The sequence below is a fragment of the Gossypium hirsutum genome, chromosome D02, assembly GCF_007990345.1.
Source record: "Gossypium hirsutum isolate 1008001.06 chromosome D02, Gossypium_hirsutum_v2.1, whole genome shotgun sequence".
Taxonomy (NCBI): Eukaryota; Viridiplantae; Streptophyta; class Magnoliopsida; order Malvales; family Malvaceae; genus Gossypium; species Gossypium hirsutum.
The window spans coordinates 825,606-848,449 of record NC_053438.1 but is presented as its reverse complement, the minus strand read 5'-3'; the positions used below and the strand labels follow the sequence as shown (position 1 = coordinate 848,449).

The 22,844-nt window shown below is 33.1% G+C and overlaps 4 protein-coding genes and 1 pseudogene across 6 annotated transcripts; all 5 read right to left on the bottom strand.

Annotated features, from left to right (window-relative positions):
• Window positions 1-1,375: 1,375 nt before the first annotated feature.
• Window positions 1,376-5,404, bottom strand: LOC107903096 (mitogen-activated protein kinase homolog MMK1-like). Its single transcript, NM_001326924.1, has 6 exons — window positions 5,111-5,404; window positions 4,879-5,008; window positions 3,298-3,435; window positions 2,469-2,801; window positions 2,153-2,333; window positions 1,376-1,613 (listed from the first exon to the last, which is right to left on the bottom strand). Exons 1-6 carry the CDS (start codon window positions 5,344-5,346, stop codon window positions 1,438-1,440), a joined length of 1,194 nt encoding a protein of 397 aa, NP_001313853.1. The 5' UTR covers window positions 5,347-5,404; the 3' UTR covers window positions 1,376-1,437.
• A 1,536-nt stretch (window positions 5,405-6,940) lies between these two features.
• LOC107903129 (F-box/LRR-repeat protein At3g59190) lies at window positions 6,941-10,000 on the bottom strand. 3 transcript variants are annotated; one of them, XM_016829185.2, is made up of 6 exons: window positions 8,817-10,000; window positions 8,584-8,727; window positions 8,309-8,419; window positions 7,827-7,877; window positions 7,644-7,697; window positions 6,941-7,381 (listed from the first exon to the last, which is right to left on the bottom strand). In XM_016829185.2, exons 1-6 carry the CDS (start codon window positions 9,699-9,701, stop codon window positions 7,355-7,357), a joined length of 1,272 nt encoding a protein of 423 aa, XP_016684674.1. In that variant the 5' UTR covers window positions 9,702-10,000; the 3' UTR covers window positions 6,941-7,354. The 3 variants fall into 3 exon arrangements, with proteins under 3 accessions (XP_016684674.1, XP_016684667.1, XP_016684681.1); XM_016829192.2 differs by lacking the exons at window positions 6,941-7,381; window positions 7,644-7,697; window positions 7,827-7,877 and having other exon boundaries at window positions 7,986-8,419; window positions 8,817-9,353; window positions 9,462-10,000; XM_016829178.2 differs by having other exon boundaries at window positions 6,941-8,419.
• A 2,572-nt stretch (window positions 10,001-12,572) lies between these two features.
• LOC107903108 (F-box protein At4g22280) lies at window positions 12,573-15,189 on the bottom strand. Its single transcript, XM_016829160.2, has 3 exons — window positions 14,035-15,189; window positions 13,802-13,945; window positions 12,573-13,635 (listed from the first exon to the last, which is right to left on the bottom strand). The coding sequence occupies exons 1-3, from the start codon at window positions 14,923-14,925 to the stop codon at window positions 13,210-13,212; spliced, it is 1,461 nt and encodes a 486-aa protein (XP_016684649.1). The 5' UTR covers window positions 14,926-15,189; the 3' UTR covers window positions 12,573-13,209.
• Window positions 15,190-16,088: 899 nt separating this feature from the next.
• Window positions 16,089-17,966, bottom strand: LOC107960640 (60S ribosomal protein L5). Its single transcript, XM_016896952.2, has 4 exons — window positions 17,961-17,966; window positions 17,348-17,474; window positions 17,182-17,261; window positions 16,089-17,100 (listed from the first exon to the last, which is right to left on the bottom strand). The coding sequence occupies exons 1-4, from the start codon at window positions 17,964-17,966 to the stop codon at window positions 16,975-16,977; spliced, it is 339 nt and encodes a 112-aa protein (XP_016752441.2). The 3' UTR covers window positions 16,089-16,974.
• On the bottom strand, window positions 17,961-21,560 carry LOC107960648 (putative F-box/FBD/LRR-repeat protein At3g59240; annotated as a pseudogene).
• Window positions 21,561-22,844: the final 1,284 nt, after the last annotated feature.

Sequence of the window (22,844 nt, the reverse complement as noted above, 5' to 3'; positions counted from 1 at the left end):
ATCCTAACAGCCCTTTAGTAGAGGAGGAGAGGAAGAAGATGATACTAGGAGAGCTTGGAGAGTGTTTATCCACACGTTTTCATGGTCCATTTGAAGAAGCATCTTGATCTCACGAAGAATTCTCTTTGCATAATTTAGGTTATCAAATGCATTCGCTATCTTCTTCAATGTCACTTCTTCATTTGTCTCGTAATTCAATACAGAACCAGAAGAAGAGTTTACCATACGATGCCATAGCCCCCCATACCAATGGGTTCAATAGGAGGTTTATATTTAGCAGTGACCTTAAATATCTTGCCGTATATATCATACCCAATAAACCTATTGCCGTGCCTAAGAATTGCCGGAAAATTCTCCAACCCAACAGTTTGTTGCGGTGGTTGCTGGTGACGTTGTCGGTTGAGTTTGGGGCTTTTATTTTTGGGTAAACAACATCCAAAGTCACTAAAACTATTAATAAATTTATATTTTGGTCACTTTAATTTTCAGAAAGTTACAAAATAGTCGTTGAACTATTTAAAATTTTTTTGAAAGTTTTTATTATAAGTTACTATGGCATTTCTATTTATACTGCTTGCACTAATCAAATGTTTTCCTTCCCCTCCTCTTTTACAACTAAATTTTTTTTTATGAAATAATTTTGAATATCACAAATCTACAAACAAAATCCAAATAACTTTCTCTCTAATCTCTGACATTGATCATTATTTCAACTTGAATCTAAGGTACATTCTTCTACTCGTTAATGGGTACTAATCCACCGTATCAATCGTTGTCATTTCAAGCTTACTAATCGGACTTCTACGAAAAAAAAAACTTAACCTAGTAATTCAAATAAAAACTTTTAAATAGTTCAATGACTTAAATGAATACTTTCGAATAACTTAATGATCATTTTGTAACTTTGTAAAGTTGAATAATAAAAATATACACTTACTAATGGTTTAATGTGTTTAAATGTAACTTACATTTATTTTTCTAATTTGATCCAAATGTTCAACCATAAAACCTACTCGGATTCAAACGTCCATAGAGCAAATAGAAAACCTTTACCTTTACATGAGCTCTAATTTTAAAGGAAAAAGGTCAAAGATACAAATTTTATATTGAAAATAATTAAATTAAATTATTAATTTTCGACAAGGGTAAAAGGTATAATTTTTCAAAGATCCTTCAAGTAAACAAAAAGCCTTTAAAAGAATTAAATATATTCATGTTAAATACATATCCAGCGCTCGGATTAAACAACAAAAGAAATCAAGAGAGCCATTACAAACACCAACAGAACTGTTTTAGTTTCCCGCATTCTGCCAATAATTAAAGTCATCTTCCATTCAAGATTTCATCCCGTCATGGATGGAACATATATACAGGAAGGAGCCAATCATAAAGCATTTTTAAACCACACCGATCGACGAATAGATGGCATGTAAATCATCACGGTTGCACATATTCCGGGTTGAATGTAAGCGCTTCCCGATATATTAGCTCCTTCATCTGCTCCTCGGTTAATGCATGTTGCTCGAAGTCAAAGTTAAATGGGGTCATGCAGACAGGCTCATCGCTTAGGTCATGCAGCGATGATAGGTAAGGATGAGCTAGTGCATCCTCAACTGCAAGATATACGGAAGCATGGTACATGAGTTCCAAGGTAAAAGTACAATGGAGGCCCCTATAGTAGGAGTCAGATTGCATTTTTCTTCCACTACTCAAAAAATTGGCAAATTAACCCCTATACGTTAAATCAAAGAGCAAACTATAGTCTTTTTGTTAAAACTTTCATCTATTCCTACAGTTAAAAACTGATTCGTGTACGCCAACATACCGTACATGTGGCACACCACATATCTATGTTTGGTTATTCCGTCAGTCACCTTAGTTTTTAACAGTACAAAAGAATGCAATTTTTAACAGAAATGACCAATTTACTCTTTGATCTAACATACAGCGACTAATTTACCCATTTTTTAAATAGAGGAGCCTCATGGTACTTTTACCTGATTTCCAACTCAAGAGTGAAAAGAATTGCGAGATGGAATAAGCATGAGGCAAGAAAAAATTAACTTAAAAAAAGGTGACTATTTTGCATGCACTGGCGAACTTTCGTAAGAGAATTGAAAAAGAAAAAGTATAACACAAGCAATGAACTCACCGGTAATCCTTAGTCTAGGATCAAATGTCAACATCTTTTCAACAAGATCAATAGCTAAAGGGTGGACAGTTGGAAACTTTTCGGTGAAAGATTGTCGGTGATAAAGAGGAAGTTGCTGGATGTATCTCCTGGCATTTGCATTCAAAAACCCCAACTCAGCCTCGGATGGGGTGCCAATCAGCTGCACGCAAAGAGTCAATCATTCATGGTGAAATGTTACAAGCATTTTATTAGTTTATCAAGTGAACCTACTTAGCAACTTATTTGTTTGAATTTCAGAAAATTTTATACTGGATGGAGGATAAAAAGAATTTACCTCAATAAGCAATCGCAGCTGATGCACGTGATCTCGTCCGGGAAATAATGGCTTCCGATCCATCAATTCCATAAAAATGCAACCTACTGACCATACATCAATAGCTGCAGTATAATCTGAAGAGTTTAGCAAAAGTTCCGGTGCACGATACCATCTTGTAACAACATATTCTGTCATAAAATCACTTTCGGAGGTAACACGAGCCAGTCCAAAATCACATATTTTCAAGTCACAATTAGCATTTAAGAGAAGGTTGCTAGGTTTCAAGTCCCTGTGCAGTACATTTGCAGAATGTATATACTTCAGCCCACGTAAGATTTGATAAAGGAAATACTGCAGAACACAAAAAAGAGGCCATTAGTTAGAGACAAGTTATGTTAGAAATGGTGCTGCTTTTAGTCATTTGTTCATTACTCAAGTTCAAATTCTGATAAGATTAAAATTACTAGAACTTCGTATTACAAATAAATAAAACTATCATTTAATAGAAAGAAGGTTGATTTACTTTTTGCAATGCTTTCCTTCAAAATTGTTTGAATCAACCGTAATCCTATGTACAAAGCCTTTGGTGCCTTAAACTAGAGACCTAAGAAAATAGAGGAGTCAAAAACTACGTGTCTTCGTTTTCGTTTTTGCTTATCATTTCAATTTCAGTAATCATTCCGATCTAAAACCAAGGTCATTGTTCCTCAGAACAAGGCAGAATGTACACAACTTCATAAAACTTCAAACTTCTCATAAACAATATAGACATCACATACAATATAAACTAGTGATTTAAGGAATATGATTCTTAACATAAAAAGCAACCGAATGTTAAAATTCGAACCTGACAATGCTCTTCTGATAAAGCTTGATTAGAACGGATTATCTGATGCAAGTCAGTATCCATCAGCTCATATGCAATATAAACATCATTAAAGCATTCTCTCTTTGGTGGCGGGATTATATCCCTGATTGCAACTACCTGCAATGAAAAATCTGAATGAGACTAACTCACAATTATAACAAAATTGAGATTGCACGCCTATGTGTGTCTCTCTCTAAATATAATAGTTGTTTCTGTGTATTCATCACTACAGAAAAAAGAATTGGTACAAAGAAATAAAAAGTTTTAATCATATAATTTCAAGGTTTAGATGGGAAAACTGACGTTCAAACAAAAAACTGCTAGCACTAACATTGGCATTAGCAAACACAAATCTGACAAACCTGTTCATCAACCTGAACAATTGAACAATCAAGTTTTGCCCAAATAAGACTTATACATGGATCGGTAAAAGTACCATAGAGATTTTGTACTAGGAGTCAAATTGTATTTTGCCCCTTCTTAAAAAATGGGCAAATTAATCCCTGTACCTTAGAACAAAGAGCAAATTGGTCCTTTTTATTAAAAAATTCAATCATTTATATATTGTTAAAAACTGACGCGGTTAATGATATAATTAGACAGTGACACATGGCATGCCACGTGTAACTCATGTGAACGTACAAATACCAGTTTTTAACAACAGAAATGGACGGAATTTTAACAGAAGGTCCAGTTTGCTCTTTAATCTAACATACAAAGACTATTTTACTCATTTTTTTAGTAGAGGGGGCAAAATACAATTCGGCCTCCATGATACTTTTACCTACATGGATCCTATTTATACATAATAATCAGATTAATGTAGCCACTGTAGGATCAAACAACACTGTGTTACAACTTGGTAATACAATTTAAGGGCTTTGAAGCTTTTTAATGTTAAATATAACCCAACTGCTAAAGGTAACATAGAAAAGCTCTTAATCCCTGTTCTTCATTCAAGGTTTCCAAATGCTGTAAAACAGCATAAACTAATACTTATCATTGCAATTCCCCTCTTGAATCATTCACAACTAACATGATGCACATTGAATGTATTTGATAATTATAGAAAAAGTATTAATTATGTCCATGCAAAGCGGAAAACCAATGACACTAATGAATTAAATAAGCTACTTTCGTATGAAATAACACCTGAGCATAGCTCATTCATCATTATGAGACGTTATTAACTCTAACCCTGTTGAACTCTCGAGTTAAAGTTAACTTAATACACCTATGATTCTTCGAATCCTTTGTTTTTCGCTAAAGTACCTATGTCGGCCACATATTCAACACCTCAAAATGCAAACGAAAACAGGTTATGATACTTCAAATATATGAAAAACTTTAGTTAAAAAACAAATGCACCCATATCCACATTCACACCTAAATTTGAGCAACATAGCCATCAATCAACAACGTTAAAACAGCCAAAACACAGCCAAAAAAGAGGGAAATATAAATACCAAATACAGAAAGGATTAATAACAAATGTATCGAATTAAATGCTTTTTTCTTTTTAAAAAAGGGGGGGAATTAAATCAATTTCCACTCACTGACGTTTTCATGATCCATGTGACGAAGCAATTTGATCTCACGAAGTGTTCTCTTAGCATCAATTTTGTTATCAAAAGCATTCGCTATCTTCTTCAACGCCACTTGTTCATTTGTCTCGGAATTCAACGCAGAACTACCCAAAAAAATGGGAAAAAAAAATTAAAAATCATAATTTCATTAATTAACAAAACCCAATCAAATAACTAAGGTGAAATCAGAAAGACGAAGAGTTTACCATACGATACCATAGGCTCCTTTACCAATGGGCATAATAGGAGGTTTATATTTGGCAGTGACCTCAAAAATGTTACCGAATATATTATACTGAATAAACCTCCCACCATGGCTAAGAGTTGCCGGGATATTCTCCAACCCAATTCCCATTTGTGGCGGCTGTTGCTGGTGGTGTTGTGGGTTGGGTTGCTCCGCCATCTCAGTGTCCGCCGCCTGTGGTGGTCCACCGCCTTCCATTATTAGGTGAAAATGAAAAAAAGAAACAAATTGGGAGCAGGTGGATGGCTTAGGGTATTTTATTGGTCAATGGATCTGTTCTTATTTTTGGTGGGGGATATTTTGCTGTCCCGTACATTTGTTTTGCTGTTTATTTTCCCTTTTTAGTTTCTTTTAGGTAAATTACACCAAGGGCATTAAGTTATTAATAAATTAATATCTAGTCATTTAATTTTAAAAAATTACAAAATGATCCCTAATTTATTCAAAAGTTGTCATTTAAGTTATAAAATTTTTGTTTAAATCATTAGGCTATTAATTTCATTTTTCAAAGATCAGCTACAGGGGCAAAGCTTCGAATCATTCGAAATCGTAATATTCAAATTCAAATTAAAATTAAAATCAAGAATTTACTAGTTTTATAATTGAAACCATAGTTTTCAATTCGAAACATAATCTTTTAAATACTAATTAAATCATTCAAAATTCATAAAAATAAAACTAATATAGTTAGATATAGTAATTAACTACTGATGACAAGCTTGAATATACATGGTTTATCAAGTTGACATCTTAAGTTTCTTGATTCGAAATTCATATAATTTTCGACTCAGTTAACCATTTTTTATTTCGTTTTCACCAGAATATTCATTGTTTCACAAGATATCATTTGATATAATTTTAAACAACAAAGTAGCTAAGGTTTTCTTTCTCCCCTTTACTTTGGCCGAAACTTACTATAACATCATCTAGCTATTTTTGTTTCGTTTTTACACTTCTAACAAGTTAGAAATCGTCTCTTAATTATTTTTTATCTAAAAACATACATATTTCACTTAATTCTATAACCTTCTATCAATATCCTTTAATGGCAACTTTTAATACACTTGATAAAATAAAATAAAAAACTATTGGTACATATATATATATATAACAAGGTTTAAATATTCAAAATCTATGAAAAATTTGAAGAAAAACATAGCTTATACTTAAATTTTGGAAGAAAACGATGGGGAAATAGGCACGAATATGAAGAAAAAAGATGATAAAAATATATTCATCTTTTTTTTTCTTTATATATATTATTATCATATTACTTATAACATAATATTATTTTAAGTACAACATTAAATAAATATTAAATTATTATTTAACAAAAATATTATTTAAAAGTTATCATGAATAATTTAACTTATTTAAGAAGATTTTCCTTTTATTTTTATCAAGAATAATTTTTAAATGGGGCCTACTTATATTTTTAGAGGGCTATAGTATATTCACAAAAGTGAAAATTACAAAAATCTTAAATCTTGGGTGACCTACTTATATTTTTGAGAGGGCCGTAGTATATCTACAAATGGCTAAATTGTAACAATTTTAAACCCTATCCAATAGATTGACCTCCATAAGACGCATTTTATGCAATAATCACAAACTTTGCACCTTGGCCCGTGACATAAGCCGCTCCAAAAGAAATGAACAAGATTATAATGTGTCTAATCTAAAGACACTTATCGTCGGTCTAGTATTAAGTTTTGTTTAAGTACTCGTATTCGTTGCAAGCAATTGATTGTTTTAGTGCCAGTTGCATTTACAATTACAATAAACTTAAAAAGAAAAGAAAACCATGTTAGATATCACCTAAATCCAAGTTACAAATCAGATAACATTTCTCTTGTTTTTTCTCATGAGTGTAGGCTGTTAGGAAAACTCGATTGAAGGCTTTACCATGAGAAGTTTCTTCTTGTTTATCATCTCAATTCAAGGAGATACACGTATGCTTGAAATGATATACATTACACAAGAAGCTGTGAAAGGAACATCAAGCTATGGAGATTTGTACTTTCATTCTTACTTTGGTTCAAGACAGGCCATTAAAGATAAGGTTTGAGAACTTTGGGATTTAGCCTGTTATAATACTGGAATTAAGCCTCTCTGTGATGAACTGATGTTTCAAGACAATGGGACATCACCACCCTTGATTTGACTATAGAATTCACACCACCAATGCTTGTGTTTCACAGGTTGATCAGTTTATTACGACATGGATGACACCCTATGCCGAGTCTCAGCACAGACCAAATTGGTTAGTCACTGGAACAAGTAGTTCCAGAAATCGGAACATTTGTTAAACCATGCATAAATGGAAATCGCATGCAGTGATGTTTCACTTTGTTTATCATAAAATCACATGCGGGTAAGAAATGATTCGAAAAGAAACATTCAGTTAATGTACTTTTGGAAAAGAATATGGCTTTTGAACAATAGATTTTCTGATATGCCATATATTGGAATGGAGATCAAATTAGGACACTTACAGATGACCACAGAACTTGACATGCAGAGGCAAGTAATCTGGTTTTCGTGACAGCCTAAACTCGATGGAAAACAAGAAGAGAAATGTTATCTGGTTTGTGAACATATTTTCGATTTCTTTTATTTTTTCTTTTTTTGTGAATGTAAATTGCAACGAATACAAATACTTAAACAAGACTTCATACCAGATCGCAATGTAGAAACTCCACAAGCCAAGTTCCTCTCCAATCAGCACCCTTATTATGAAATTACAATTCAACAAGGTTATGACATGCAATCACTGGATCGAGACTCGTTTGGAGAAGTTGTATACAAAAGCTTGAAAAACAAAGTTAACTATCCGGTTCCTCAATGGTTAAGATATCAATTTCAAAAGCTACATAAATATACATACACACATGCATATAAACCAACCATCAGATATACTATATGGCCATTAGTGAAATATATGTCACAAACAAGACATCTATACAAAACCAAACCAGACACTGATAAGTTCTAACCATAATATAAAACATGACTACAAAATCACAATTAGTGATTTCTTTGAACGCTTTAGTAACTGCAATAATTTGATTTGGGCTCCCCATTTCTGACTCCAAGTCAGGGCAGCCGTACTTATTTTGAGCTTTTCCAGAACCATTGCATTATCCAAGAAATAACTAACCATTTCAATCATACGTGGGTCAAAGTATGAAATTTCAATCTCCTTGAGGTGAAATGACAAACAAGAAGGAACTTTCATACGTAAAGCCTTCCATCGGGTTCCCGCATCATCCTAAACTCATGAAAAAAGAAGAAAAGTTATTTGGTTTGTACCATGAATTTAGGTGATCTCGAACATGCTTTCGATTTTTTTTAAGTTTATTGTAATTGTGGATGTAACTGACACTAAAACAATCAGTTGCAACGAATACACGTACTTAGACAAAGATTTCATACCGGAAAATTGAGGGTAAGTGTCTTTAGATTAGGCACACAATGTAGAAACTCCACAAGCCAAGTTTCTCTCCCATTAAAACCAACACCAAGATATTTGAATTCAATAAGGTTGTGAAATATAGGAAGTCCACTAGTTAGGAAAATCTGCACAGACAAAAACTTGGAGCTATTATATAATGTTAAATTGTATAATGTTAGAAGGAAAATCACACATGAATACTAAGTTTACTAACCGCTGCATCAGTGGTTAAACTTAGAGACCGCACATTGCAAATTCCTTGAATAAGATGAGTTGCACTTGTTTCACTATTAATGGAATCAAACTGATAGATGCTAATATCGGCTTTTTCTAGGGACTTCATGGTACTCAAAGTATAACTTGCAGCTACTGCGGCATGATATTGAAAATAAACAAGAATGGGAGCATTAATCACCACCACATAATTGAAATATCTGCCTTCTGTCACATCAAACTCTAAAACCAATCTCTTAAGCGAAGGACTCTGGATATTGACCTCACTTATATCAAAACCACATTCAATAAAAGCCAAATCTTCTAAGACATGGCAATTGGAAATTAACCTATGAATGGAATCACCGAAAAGTACCGAGTTTCTAAGCTGCAAAGTCTTCAGATTCCCTAAACAAACGTCAGATGGGACCTTAATCTCAGAATCTACTGCATCCAATTTCAGTGTCACCAGTGAGTGGCAAGTGAATAAAAGAGCTGGTAAAGTATCCCCAAGATTCTTTAAGTCCAAATCAATTTCCTTAACACCACGGCACAATGCAGCACATATCCAGCCAGAAACATCAAAATCATGCTCTTTATCATTCCATGAAACATTATCATTTAGCCTAAAGCAATCTAAACTTACCTGATCGGGGAATTTCAATAACCTATCAACAAAGTTCTTGAAGCTGTCAACATTTCTGTCAGTCAAACCACTCATTAAAGAACCATCAAATTTAATGGTGGAAATTGAAGCAAAGAGGTATCTCCACTTGGTAGAAATAATAGAGGTTCGAACTGCATCTTTAATGGGAAGGAAAGACAAAATATGAAAAAGAATATGATCCGGAAAACTACTTATCCTGTCTTCCACACACATCGCCATAAGGTAAGAAAACTACAGACCTGTCCGACGGCCGGCGATAGGAACCGGATTGTTTTTCCCTTTTGTTTTTAGGTTCAGCTTCACTAGCTTATGTCTGGCTTCTGAGCAAACTTTGAAGACTTGGGTATAGAGGAGGTCCGGGAAGCTGAGCTGCGAAAGCTGACGACCGTCGTGAGTGGCTGTGAAGAATGCTTTCGTAGAAGCAGCTAGGGATACAAAAATTTAGTGTTAAATGTGAAAAGAGATGACTATTTTCGTTTTCCCGTACCTTTATATAAAATTTAAGGTTAATATCAAAAATGGTCCCTTAACTTTTATCCAATGTGCAATATAATACATATACAAAGTAAATGTCATATTTAATACCTGTACTATTCTTTCATGTCTTTTCTTGATTGATCAAGTATGAAGTATGTAAGCCCCATCATCTCCAGAAGAAATGAACAAGACATGATATGTGTGCCTAATCTAAATATACTTATCAGCGATCCATTGATTGGCTTAGTGTCAGTTATATTCACAATTAGGATAAACTTAAAAAGAAATGGAAACCTGTTCGAGATCACCTAAATCCATGTTACAAACCAGATAACATTTTTCTTCTTTTTTCTCATGAGCTTGGGCTGTTGGGAAAACTATATTGAAGGGTTTACCAAGAGAAGTTTCTTCTTGTTTATCATTTCAATTCAAGGAGATGCACATATGTTTGATATTATATACATTACACAAGAAGCTGTAAGAGAAAAGGAACATCAAGCTATGGAGATTTGTACATTCTTATAAGCAGCAAAGAAGGCTTCCATTGTTCCTGTTAAGGGCTACTACTAACTTTGGTTTAAGGCAGGCGATTGAAAATGAAGGTTTGAGAACTTTGGGATTTAGCCTCTTAGAATACTGAAATTTAGCCTCTCTGTGATGAATTGATGTTTGAAGCTACTGGGACATCACCACCCCTGATTTGACTATGGAACTCACACCACCAATGCTTGTGCTTCACAGGTTGGTCAGTTTATTACGACATGGATGATTGGATGTCACCTTACATAGTTCAAGCAGAACAGACCAAATTGGTTAGTAACTGGAAGAAGTAGTTCCGTCCCTTGAGGCAAGCACCCTTGATAACCAAATAATCTTGAATGTCTGCAAATGGTAGAGCTGCCCGATGACTTTGGTAATCTACATATGTAAGTTCTTGAAATCTCAAAGTACCTTAAATGCTTTAGCCTGCCAATAGAGAGTGACAAGGAGACTCACAAAAAATAAGAACTCGTAAGCTTTTGAAGTCCCTTACAGCACGGATGGAGCTAGACTCGAAGAACAAAGAGTGCCACAATCTCACCCCATTAACAACATTTTCTTGTCTAATATGAGAAATGGATTTGCAAGATCATGAACTAAATCATTCATCTTACATGTTGTAATGCGACCATATTGATCCTGCTCCACCTCCTGCAATAAGGAATATGATAGCAACGCATTGAAGTTTGACTGACAGAAATGTTAGCAGCTTCAACAACTTTGTTGATAGGTTATTGAAATCCCCCAATCAGGTAAGTTCAGATTGACTTAGGCTGAGTGATGGGATTTCTTGGAATGACTGCCTTGTGCCAAGATGTTAAGGAAAGTGATTTACATTTAGCTAATATTGGGGATGTTCTCACTTCACCAGCTCTTTCATTTACTTGCTATGACACTTACCCTCACACTTAGAAGAAACCAAAAGCATGTTCGAGATCACCTTTACTTCATGGTACAAACCAAATCACTTTTTTCATGAGTTTAGGATGGTGTGGAAACTCCATGGAAGGTTTTACCTATACAAGTTCCTTCTTGTTTGTTTGAAATGATTACTTATTTCTTTGATAATGCAATGGTACTGGAAAAGCTCATGATAAGGATGTGAACCCTGTCTGGGAGACGGTAATGGAAAGTCTGCAAACAATTATTGCAGTTACCAAGTAATTCAAATAAAATTATATGCATAAATATATATATGTATTGTAACCAAAAGAAAGACTACGCTTCCAGTGTTCCTGTTGTAGGCTAGCTTTGATTCAGCACAGGCCATTGGAAATGAAGGTTTGAGAACTTTAGATTTTAGCCTGCCAGAATACTGGAATTTAGATTCTCTAGGAATGAAATCATGTTTGAAGATCCCTTAATTTGACTATAGAACTCACACCATTGACACCAAAGCTTGCGCCTTACAGGTCTGTCAGTGTTGATAATATCAACTCTCATCTTCATCTCTGGACTTCTGGTGCATTCTTCTGTCAAAATATCATCTCAAAATTAATTTGGGAAAAGTATTATCAAGGCGTTTTTACCAAGAGTTAGATTATATTTTGACCCTTTACTTAAAAAATAAGTAAATTTGTTCTTACATGTTAAATTAAAAAGTAAATTGGTCTTTTTATTAAATTTTCATTTATCATTCATTCCTACCATTAAAAATTGATTCTTTTAAGTCGTCAGCAAAGGGATGATATTTTTAACAAAATAACCAATATGCTTTTTGATCTAATATAACAAGATTAATTTACTTATTTTTTAAATAAAAGAAGAAAATACAATTTAACTCTTAGTAAAAAGGCCTTGATGATACTTCTACCAAGAAATTTCCGTCATTATGCTGTGAATATTATGGGAGCGTATTAGAGCAAAATTTGATTGGCAGATCTTCAGCCTCTTGTCGATGTTATGTTACACTGGTGTTATGTTACACTGAAGGGGTTTCTTGGTACTATTTTATGATATGGTTAAAACTTATTGGTACCTCATTTGGTTTTAACTACATCCCAGCTTACTAAATTTTTAGTAAATATACATTTTAATCATTAAATTTTTAAAAATTATAAAATAATCATTAAATTATTTAATTTTTTTTATAAAATCACAAGTTGCTAGCATATTTGTGACATTCAATCACAAGAACACCATATATACATCAAAAGTTGCTAGCAAATAAGAGAAGAAAGATGGATTAGATTATAAAATTTATAATTTTCAGCCACATAGATGCAAAAAAAAAAAAAATCCAAACCCCCATTAAATTAAAATATTTTGACTCAACCGAATTTGCATTTCACAAGAATCTGACCATTCAAAAGCCTTCAAAAAATGTTCAACACTGACTGACCTGTAAGGCGCAAGCATCATTTAAACATCATTTCAGTCCTAGGAAAGCTAAATTCCTGTATTCTAGCAGGCTAAAATCTCAAGGTCTCAAACCTTCATCTTCAATGGCCCGTGTTGAACCAAAGCTAGCCTATAACAGGAACAATGGAAGCCTTCTTTGCTGTTGGTAAGAATGTACAAATCCACATAACTAGAGTGCTCCCCTTTTTCTTGTTCTAAAATAGCTCCAAATCAATCTGATATTCTTCCTGTCAGAGCTTGTTGCGTAACGCATATCATACGATTGTTTCTTACAAATTAAAATATGTTTCTATTTTGCCAATCATGGGGCTACATATCAATTTCAAAGGCTACTTTCGGCTAAAATACATTATATACACAAGTATACATACACACATACATATAAACCAACCATCAGGTATAGTCTATTGCGATTAGTGAATGTATCGGATATTAACAGTGAAATATATATTACAAACAACACATCTATACAAAACCAAGCCAGACACTGATAAGTTCTAACCATAATATAAAACAGTACTACAAAATCACAATTAGACATTTCTTTGAACTCTTTAGTAACTGCAATAATTGGTTGATGACTTTCGTTTTCTGTCACAGTCATGCCCTTCATTTTGATTATGAGATTTTCCAAAACCATTGCATTATCCAAGAAATAACTAACCATTTCAATTATATGTGTCTCAAAGCATGAAATTTCAATCTCCTTTAGATGAAATGACAAACAAGAAGGAACTTCTATAGGTAAAGCCTTCCGTCGAGTTCCTGCAACATCCTAAACTCATGAAAAAAGAAGAAAAGTTATTTGGTTTGTACCATGAATTTAGGTGATCTCGAACATGCTTTCGATTTCTTTTAACTTTATCATAACTGTGGATGTAACTGACACTAAAACAATCAACTGCAACGAATACACATGAACTTAGACACAGACTTCATACCGGAAAATTGAGGGTAAGTGTCTCTAGATTAGGCGCACAATGTAGAAACTCCACAAGCCAAGTTTCTATCCCATCAAAACCATGACTATCATATTCGAATTCAATAAGGTTGTGAAATATAGGAAGTCGATTTGTTAGGAAAATCTGCACAGACAAAAACTTGGAGCTATTATATAATGTTAAATTGTATAACGTTAGAAGGAAAATCACACATGAATGCTAAGTTTACTAACCGCTTCATCAGTGGTTAAACTTAGAGACCGCACATTGCGAAGTCCTTGAATAAGATGAGTTGCACTTGTTTCACAATCAATGGAATCACTTTCCCAGATGTTAATATGGGCTTTTTCTAGACACTTCATGTTAGTCAAAGTATAGCCTTTAACTACTGTATCAGTATATTGAAAATAAACAAGATTTGGAGCATTAATCACCACCACATAATCTATATTTTCGAATTCTACAAGATCAAAAACTAAAACCAATCTCTTAAGCGAAGGACTTTGGATATTGACCTCCTCACGCAAATATTCAAAATCACAATTAATAAAAGCCAAATCTTCTAAGACATGGCAATTCGAAATTAACCTATGAATGGAATCACCTACAAATTCCGAGTTTATAAGCTGCAAAGTCTTCAGATTCCCTAAACAAACGTCAGATGGGACCTTAATCTCAGAACCTACTGCAACCAATTTCAGCGTCACCAGTGAGTGGCAAGTGAATAAAAGAGCTGGTAAAATATCCCCAAGATTCTCTAAGTCCAAATCAATTTCCTTAACACCACGGCACAGTGCAGCACATATCCAATCAGAAACATCAAAATTATGATCTTCATCATTCCATGAAATAATATCATTTAGCCTAAAGCAATCTAAACTTACCTGATCGGGGAATTTCAATAACCTATCAACAAAGTTCTTGAAACTGTCAAGATTTCTTTCAGTCAAACCACTAATTAAATAACCATCAAATTTAATGGTAGAAATTGAAGCAAAGAGGTATCTCCACTTGGTTGAAATAATAGAGGTTCGAACTGCTTCTTCGATGGGAAGGAATGACAAAATATGACAAAGAATATGATCAGGGAAACTACTGATCCTGTCTTCCACACACATCGCCATAAGATAAGAAAACTACAGACCTGTTCGACGGCCGGCGATAGGAACCGGAGTGTTTTTCGCTTTTGTTTTGTGGTTCGGCTTCACTAGCTTATGTCTGGGTTCGGAGCAAACTTTGAAGACTTGAGTATAGAGGAGGTCTGGGAAGCCGAGCTGAGAACGCTGACGGCGGCCGTGAGTGGCGGTGAAGAAAGAGAAATGTCTCTGCTTTCGTAGAAAGGCTAGTGATGCAAAAAATTAGTGTTAAATGTGGAAAGAGACAAGTAATTTCGTATTTCCATACCTTTATATAAGATTTAAGGTTAATATCAAAATTGGTCCCTTAACTTTTACCCAATCTGCAATATAATACATATACAAAGTAAATCTCATATTTAATACCTGTACTATTCTTTCATGTCTTTTCTTGACTGATCAAGTAAGAAGTATGTAAGCCCCATCATCTCCAGAGGAAATGAACAAGACATGATATCTGTGCTTAATCTGAAGATACTTATTATCGATCTGTATAAAGTTTGATTCAAGTATTCGTATTCGTTACAAGCAATTAGTTAGTTTAGTGTCGATTATATTTACAATTACGATAAACTTAAAAAGAAATGAAAAACATGTTCGAGATCATCAAAATTCATATTACAAACCGTATAACATTTCTCTTCTTTTCGCACATGAGCTTAGGCTGTTGATGCAAAAAATTAGTGTTAAATGTGGAAAGAGACAAGTAATTTCGTATTTCCATACCTTTATATAAGATTTAAGGTTAATATCAAAATTGGTCCCTTAACTTTTACCCAATCTGCAATATAATACATATACAAAGTAAATCTCATATTTAATACCTGTACTATTCTTTCATGTCTTTTCTTGACTGATCAAGTAAGAAGTATGTAAGCCCCATCATCTCCAGAGGAAATGAACAAGACATGATATCTGTGCTTAATCTGAAGATACTTATTATCGATCTGTATAAAGTTTGATTCAAGTATTCGTATTCGTTACAAGCAATTAGTTAGTTTAGTGTCGATTATATTTACAATTACGATAAACTTAAAAAGAAATGAAAAACATGTTCGAGATCATCAAAATTCATATTACAAACCGTATAACATTTCTCTTCTTTTCGCACATGAGCTTAGGCTGTTGCGTAAACTCGATTGAAGGCTTTACCAAGAGAAGTTTCTTCTTGTTTATCATTTCAATTCAAGGAGATACACATATGTTTGAAGTGATATACATTACAGAAGAAGCTATTAGAGAAAAGGAACATCAAGCTATGGAGATTTGTACATTCTTATAAGCATCAAAGAAGACTTCCATTGTTCCTGTTACAGGCAACTAACTTTGATTCAAGACAGGCCATTGAAGATGAAGGTTTGAGAACTTTGGGATTTAACCTGTTAGAATACAGGAATTTAGCCTCTCTGTGATGAACTGATGTTTGAAGATAATGGAACATCACCACCACCCCTGATTTGACTAAAAGCAGGTAAACAAGTTCAGTATTTTTGAAATCAGCATCCTACATTCAATCCTCGTCTTCGGAATCCGCACCGGCAGCGGCATTAAGTGTGTGTAATCGTTCAATCAACTTAGCTTTCCTTTCCTCATACGTCAGCTTCTTCAAGTTGATCGCACGCATAAATATTTCAGCTATGAAGTGGTCTCCTTAGCCCGATCCAAGCATACAAGGAAAAGGGTAACTCAAAGGAAAGCTATACACGGAAATACTAGTGGGAAACAGTACAAACTAACAATAACGATTGAACTCTAGGCCAAAATCGAAAATTGAAAATTGAATGCTTAAAAGGCATGCATAAATATTTCAGCTATGAAGTGGTCTCCTTAGCCCCATCCAAGCTTAAAAAGAAAAGGGTAACTCAAAGGAAAGCTACACGCCGAAATACTAATGGAAAACGGTACAAACTAACAACGATCATGTTACAAAAGTGAACAGTTCGCAACAAAAATGAAATGAAATGATCACTCTGAATCACACCAATAAGCCAACACCCAACAGCCTTACCTAAAACAGGTAAACTTGCAATTCGATTTTTATGATACCTTTAGTGCATCAAAAACATGGTTTCCAGTTGCTGTCCTGATCAGTCCAACATCGAGGACAGCTCGAAAAGGCCTCCTTGTGTCAGTTGGTTCAACCGAGAAATCCTCTCCGGTGGCCTAGAAATATACAAACCTTCAATAAAGAAACTATGCGAAATAAACCAGATATACGGTAGCATGATCGTATATGTATAATACCTCCAGTCTGCCTCGATATTCATCGTCCATTTCAAGTAAGTTAAGGACACGGTTTCCCAAAAGTAATCCAGTGCAATAAGCTGGCCAAATATACCAAAAAAGAAGAAGCCATATGACACGAAACTGATTTATCAATGCACAATCCAGGTGAAATAAGTAACATCACCTGCAGCATAGTTTGTAAGACCGACTTCAAGTCCATAACAAGGAAGCTCGTGTGAGTAAGCGGAAGCAAGAACCATACCACCAGAAATGTTAGCAGAAATTATTTGTGCAGTGATATCTTTGTTGCTCTAATCTCAAACAACTTCAAACAAAAACGTGATCCATGTCAGCAACGTTTGTGCTTAAACATGGTATAAAAACAAAAGATTTATCAACTATATGTTCATTGGACTAAAACTATAACGAGACATTATAAGAATAGGCAGATTTTCGGATACAAATCGAACAACGAATCAGTTTACAGAACCTAAAACAACTGTTTGAACTAGTAAGGTTTTGACCAAAGTTTTCAAAATAAAAATTCCATTTCAACCATTTGTTGGTTCAACCAGTCCATATTAGTTCCTAAGTCAACTTCTCAGGTTCTTCAAAAAGCTGAATACAAGCTAATAATAATTTGTTGCCCCCACAAAACTGAAACAAAAGACAAAGCAAAGATTATGCATATAAGGTACAGAAACATACAATTAATCTACTTTTTGGAAAAGAACATGGCTTTTGAACAAAAGATTTTCTGACAAGGGAAAAACAAGAACAAAATTTTAGGAACTTACCAGCATTGGTTTCATCAAGGATGACTAAAACTTTAAAGTATCAACTGGATTGGAGAGGTGTTCGATGATAGAGATAGCCTTGGACAAAGCCACCTCTATGGCTTCGGTCATTCCTGGTTCCCAGTAGTCAAGAAAGCAAGTCAACGAACAAGCATGCAAGAAACAAAACAGAGATGGTATTGTGAAATGGTTGTTTAATTATTACTAGCAATAGATCCCAGCGTATGCTGCTTGCTGGGTTTCTATTTTTTTAATTAAATTTATTTTTGAGTACTTTATTACGTGATACTAATGACCAATATCATTAGGACATGTGGTAGTGTAGTTTCATATATTTTGATACGTGGTAATTTTTTATTTATAAATTTTAAATATTTTATTTTTGTCACGTGTTAAAATATGATAATATCATATATTATCATGTTATTGGTCATCAATGTATTTTAACAATGTTATGGCTTTTCAAGTTTAGATATAAGTTAGGTTAAAAAAAAAAGTTAACTACCAAATATATACAAATTGTCAAATTTAAGTACCTCCATATATATATTAATTTATATATATTTAAAATTTATTAAAAATTCAAAAAATAAAAAAATAAATTATTTAAAAAATAGAGAAAAACAATTCAACTAGTTCACCGATTTTTCTAAGCTTGATTAGTTGTTTCAGTTCACGGGTTAATCGATTCAACCTTTTATCTTTGGGCCAATACCTCAATCAGTTCAATTTTTGGCAAGGATTTTCAGCCTCTTGTCGATGTTACCTTACAATAGAAGGGCCTCTTGATACTATTTTATGTTATGGTTAGAACTTATTGGTACCCGATTTGGTTTTGTATAAATTACATCCAAAGTCACTATACATTTTAGTTATTAAATTTTGAAAAGTTCTAAAATGGTATTTGAACTATTCAAAAGTATTCTTTTAATCATTGAACTATTTGAAACTTTTATTTAACTTATTGGGAATAATAAAAAAATCCAAACTCCTATTAAATTAAAATCTTTTGACTCAAAACTGAATTTGCATTTCACAATAATCTGATAATTTCGATACTACAAAATCTCAATCAGACATTTATTTGAACTCTTTAGTAACTTCAATAATTGGTTGCTGCTTCTGCTTTCTGTATCAAAGTCAAGAGATCCATACTTATTATGAGCTTTTCCAGAACCATTGCATTATCCAAGAAATAATTAACCATTTCAATCATATGTGTGTCAAAGCATGAAAATTCAATCTCCTTAAGGTGAAAGGACAAACACGAAGGAACTTCTATACTTAAAGCTTTCCATCGAGTTCTCTCAAAATCCTAAACTCATGAAAAAAATAAGAAAATTTATTTGGTTTGTACCGTGAATTTAGGTGATCTCAAACATGCTTTCAATTTTTTTTAATTTATAAATCACATGTACTTAGACAAAAACATCATACCAGAAATTTGATGATAAGGGTCTTTAGATTAGGCGCACAATGTAGAAACTGCACAAGCGAAGTTTCTCTCCCACAAAATTTGAATTCGATAAGGTTGTGAAATATAGGAAGTCGACTTGTTCCGGAAATCTGCACACACAAAAACTTGGAACTATTATATAATGTCATACCATATAACGTTAAAAGGGAAAATAAACACACATACTAAGTTTACTAACCACTTCATGAATGTTTAAACTTAGATACCGGACATTGCAAATTCCTTGAATAAGATGAGTTGCATCAATGCTTAAATTGGAATGAAAGCCATAGATGCAAATATCGGCTTTTTCTAGGGACTTCATATGACTGTAACATTCAACTATTGCCGCATTATATCGAAAATAAACAAGATTTGGAACATCAATCACCACCGCATAGTTTAAATCTCGGTCTTGTCTCGCAATAAAATGTAAAACCAAGCTCTTAAGCGAAGGAATTTGGATATGGAGCTCCCTTGCATTCTCAACAAAACATTCAATGAAAGCCAAATCTTCTAAGACATGGCAATTGGAAATTAACCTATGAATGGAATCATCACCGAAAAAGTACCCAGTGTATAAGCTGCAAAGTCTTCAGATTCCCTAAACAAACCTGAGATGGGACCTCAATCTTACAACCTCTTGCATCCAATCTCAGTGTCACCAGTGAGTGGCAAGTGAATAAAACAGGTGGAACATCCCCAAGATTATGTAGTTCCAAATCGATTTCCTTAACACCACGGCACAGTGCAGCACATATCCAACTAGAAACATCAAAATCATGATCTCCATCATTGCATGAAATCCCATCACGTAGCCTAAAGCAATCTAAACTTACTTGATCGGGGAGTTTCAACAACCTATCAACAAAGTTCTTGAAGCTGTCAACGTTTCTGTGGGTCAAACCACGCAGTAAATAACGATCAAATTCAATGGTAGAAATTGAAGCAAAGAGGTATCTCCACTTGGTTGAAATAATAGAGGTTCGAACTGCTGCTTTAATGGGGAGGAATGACAAAATATGACAACGAATATGATCAGGAAAATTACTGATCCTGTCTTCGACACACATCGCCATAAGATAAGAAAACTACAGACCGGTGCGACGGCCGGCGATAGGAACCGGAACTTTTTCGCTTCTGTTTTGTGGTTCGGCTTCACTAGCTTATGTCTGGCTTCGGAGCAAAGTTTGGGGACTTGAGAATAGAGGAGGTCTGGGAAGCTGAGCTGAGAACACTGACGGCGGCCGTGGGTGGCGGTGACAGCCACCGGATTGGATTTGTGGAAGGAAAAAAGAGAAAGCTCTTTGCTTTGTAGAAACGGCTAGAGATACAAAAATTTAGGCTTAAATGTCAAAATTGATCCCTTAACATTTACCCAATATGCAATGTTATACATATACAAAGTAAACGGCAAATTTAATACCTGTATTGATTGATCAAGTATGAAGTATGTAAGTGTCACGCGGCTAGAACATTAGTGTCACAATCTGATCAAAAGAATAGAATAGTCCCAAAAAAATAATGCACTCATATGTGAAACATGAGGGGACACTCTTTATTTATAATTGAACTTCCTAAAATCAACAATATAGATTGAATTAAATCGATGGATGAAATCGAAGCATATATACAATTAAGGATGAGATCGAAGCATATATACAATTAAGCGATTTACATAATCTCTTAAATTACAAAATCAAATCTTATCATATTACATATTCCCTTTACATAATCTTATCAGTTTAATTTCTCATATTTAAGTAGACAACTTCTTCATCAATTCTTAGAATCAAGCCAGTTTATTTCTCATATTTAAGTAGACAACTTCTTCATCAATTCTTAGAATTGGGCGAGTTTAATTTCTCATATTTAGGTAGACAACTTCTTAGAATTGAACCAGCTTAATTTCTCATATTTAAATAGATAACTTCTTTATTAATTTTTAGAATTGGGCCAATTCTCGTGGGTCAAGTGAGCCTCGTCTATTCAGGTTTGTAGGAGGAAATCTAAAAATCAATCCAATTTAGTTCGATTATTTAACACATGAATTTGACTTTTTTTAAGGTACAGGAATTTGGATTATTGTTTTGCTGAATTTGAATAAGAAAAAGGTATATTACACCCAATGTCGCTAAATGATTAATAACTTTATATTTTGGTCACTTAACTTAAAAAAATTATAAAAAAATCACTAACTTAAATAAAAACTTTTAAATAATTTAATTATCATTTTGTAATTTTTTTAAAATTCAGTGACATTGAGTGTAAATTACCCTTTAAAAAATTATTTTGTCTATTATTAAAAATTAAGTGTTAAATATAAATAAATTGTTTGATAAATACATCCATGTTGATGACCAACCATAATCATGTCTCCACTCTTTATGGTGATCCCACCAGCCAACCTACCACCTTTGATGACCACGACAACATTGTCTTTACTGTTACTTAAAGCTTCTTTCTTAGACTGTATTCTTTATTGCTTTTCAGATGAACTTTTATATATAAAAATAATTTTTTTAGAAGTAACAAAAAACAGACATCATTTCAGAAAAAATTTCACTTATAAAGAGCACTTTTAATTTTAACTTCTCCATCTGCCAAAAGTGTTTTTGGCTTCTATTTACATTTTTAACCTTTGTCTTCTTCCAAAATTTTTAGTATTTATATTTAGTATATAAATATTATCCCTTTTTAAAACTTTAATCCAAATATATGTAATTTTTTAATATGTTAAATTTATGTTTTCTATATTATGTTAATATCTAATATGGGTTATATATTCAAATACATTTTAAAATAAAATAATATAAATGTGTTAAAAGCATTAATTAAAAATAAAAAATAAATTTTAAAATAATATAATTATGTCAATATCTAATTATAAATATTTAATTATTATATTTAAATATTTAAATATACTTTATATATTCTAATTAAATTTAATAAATAATTAATATTAATTACTTAAAAATATTTAAAATTAATATTATATATTAAAATGTTAACAATAAGTTATAATAAATTATTTTTTATAATTTTACTAAAATATTATAATATTAACTAATTTGAATATTATTTAAATATATATTTATTATTTTATAATATCATTTCTACAATAGACCTTTTATTTCCCAAAAACACTTTTTGTCAGTAATACCAAACAGTCAAATTTTTCAAAAGTACTTTTTAAAAGCATTTCTTATTTTTTTACAACACTTTTTAAAAACACTTTTCAAAAGTAATGAAGAACTGACCATTAATAGGATGATTACTTTGCTCTTTAATCTTCTTACTACAGGACTAATTTACTCATTTTTTTAGTAGAAGTACCTCACTCATAATTTCATGATAATTTCACCAAATTTCTTTCACGCAACACTGAAACTTTCAGATGATATTTTGACAGAGGAATCCACCAGAGA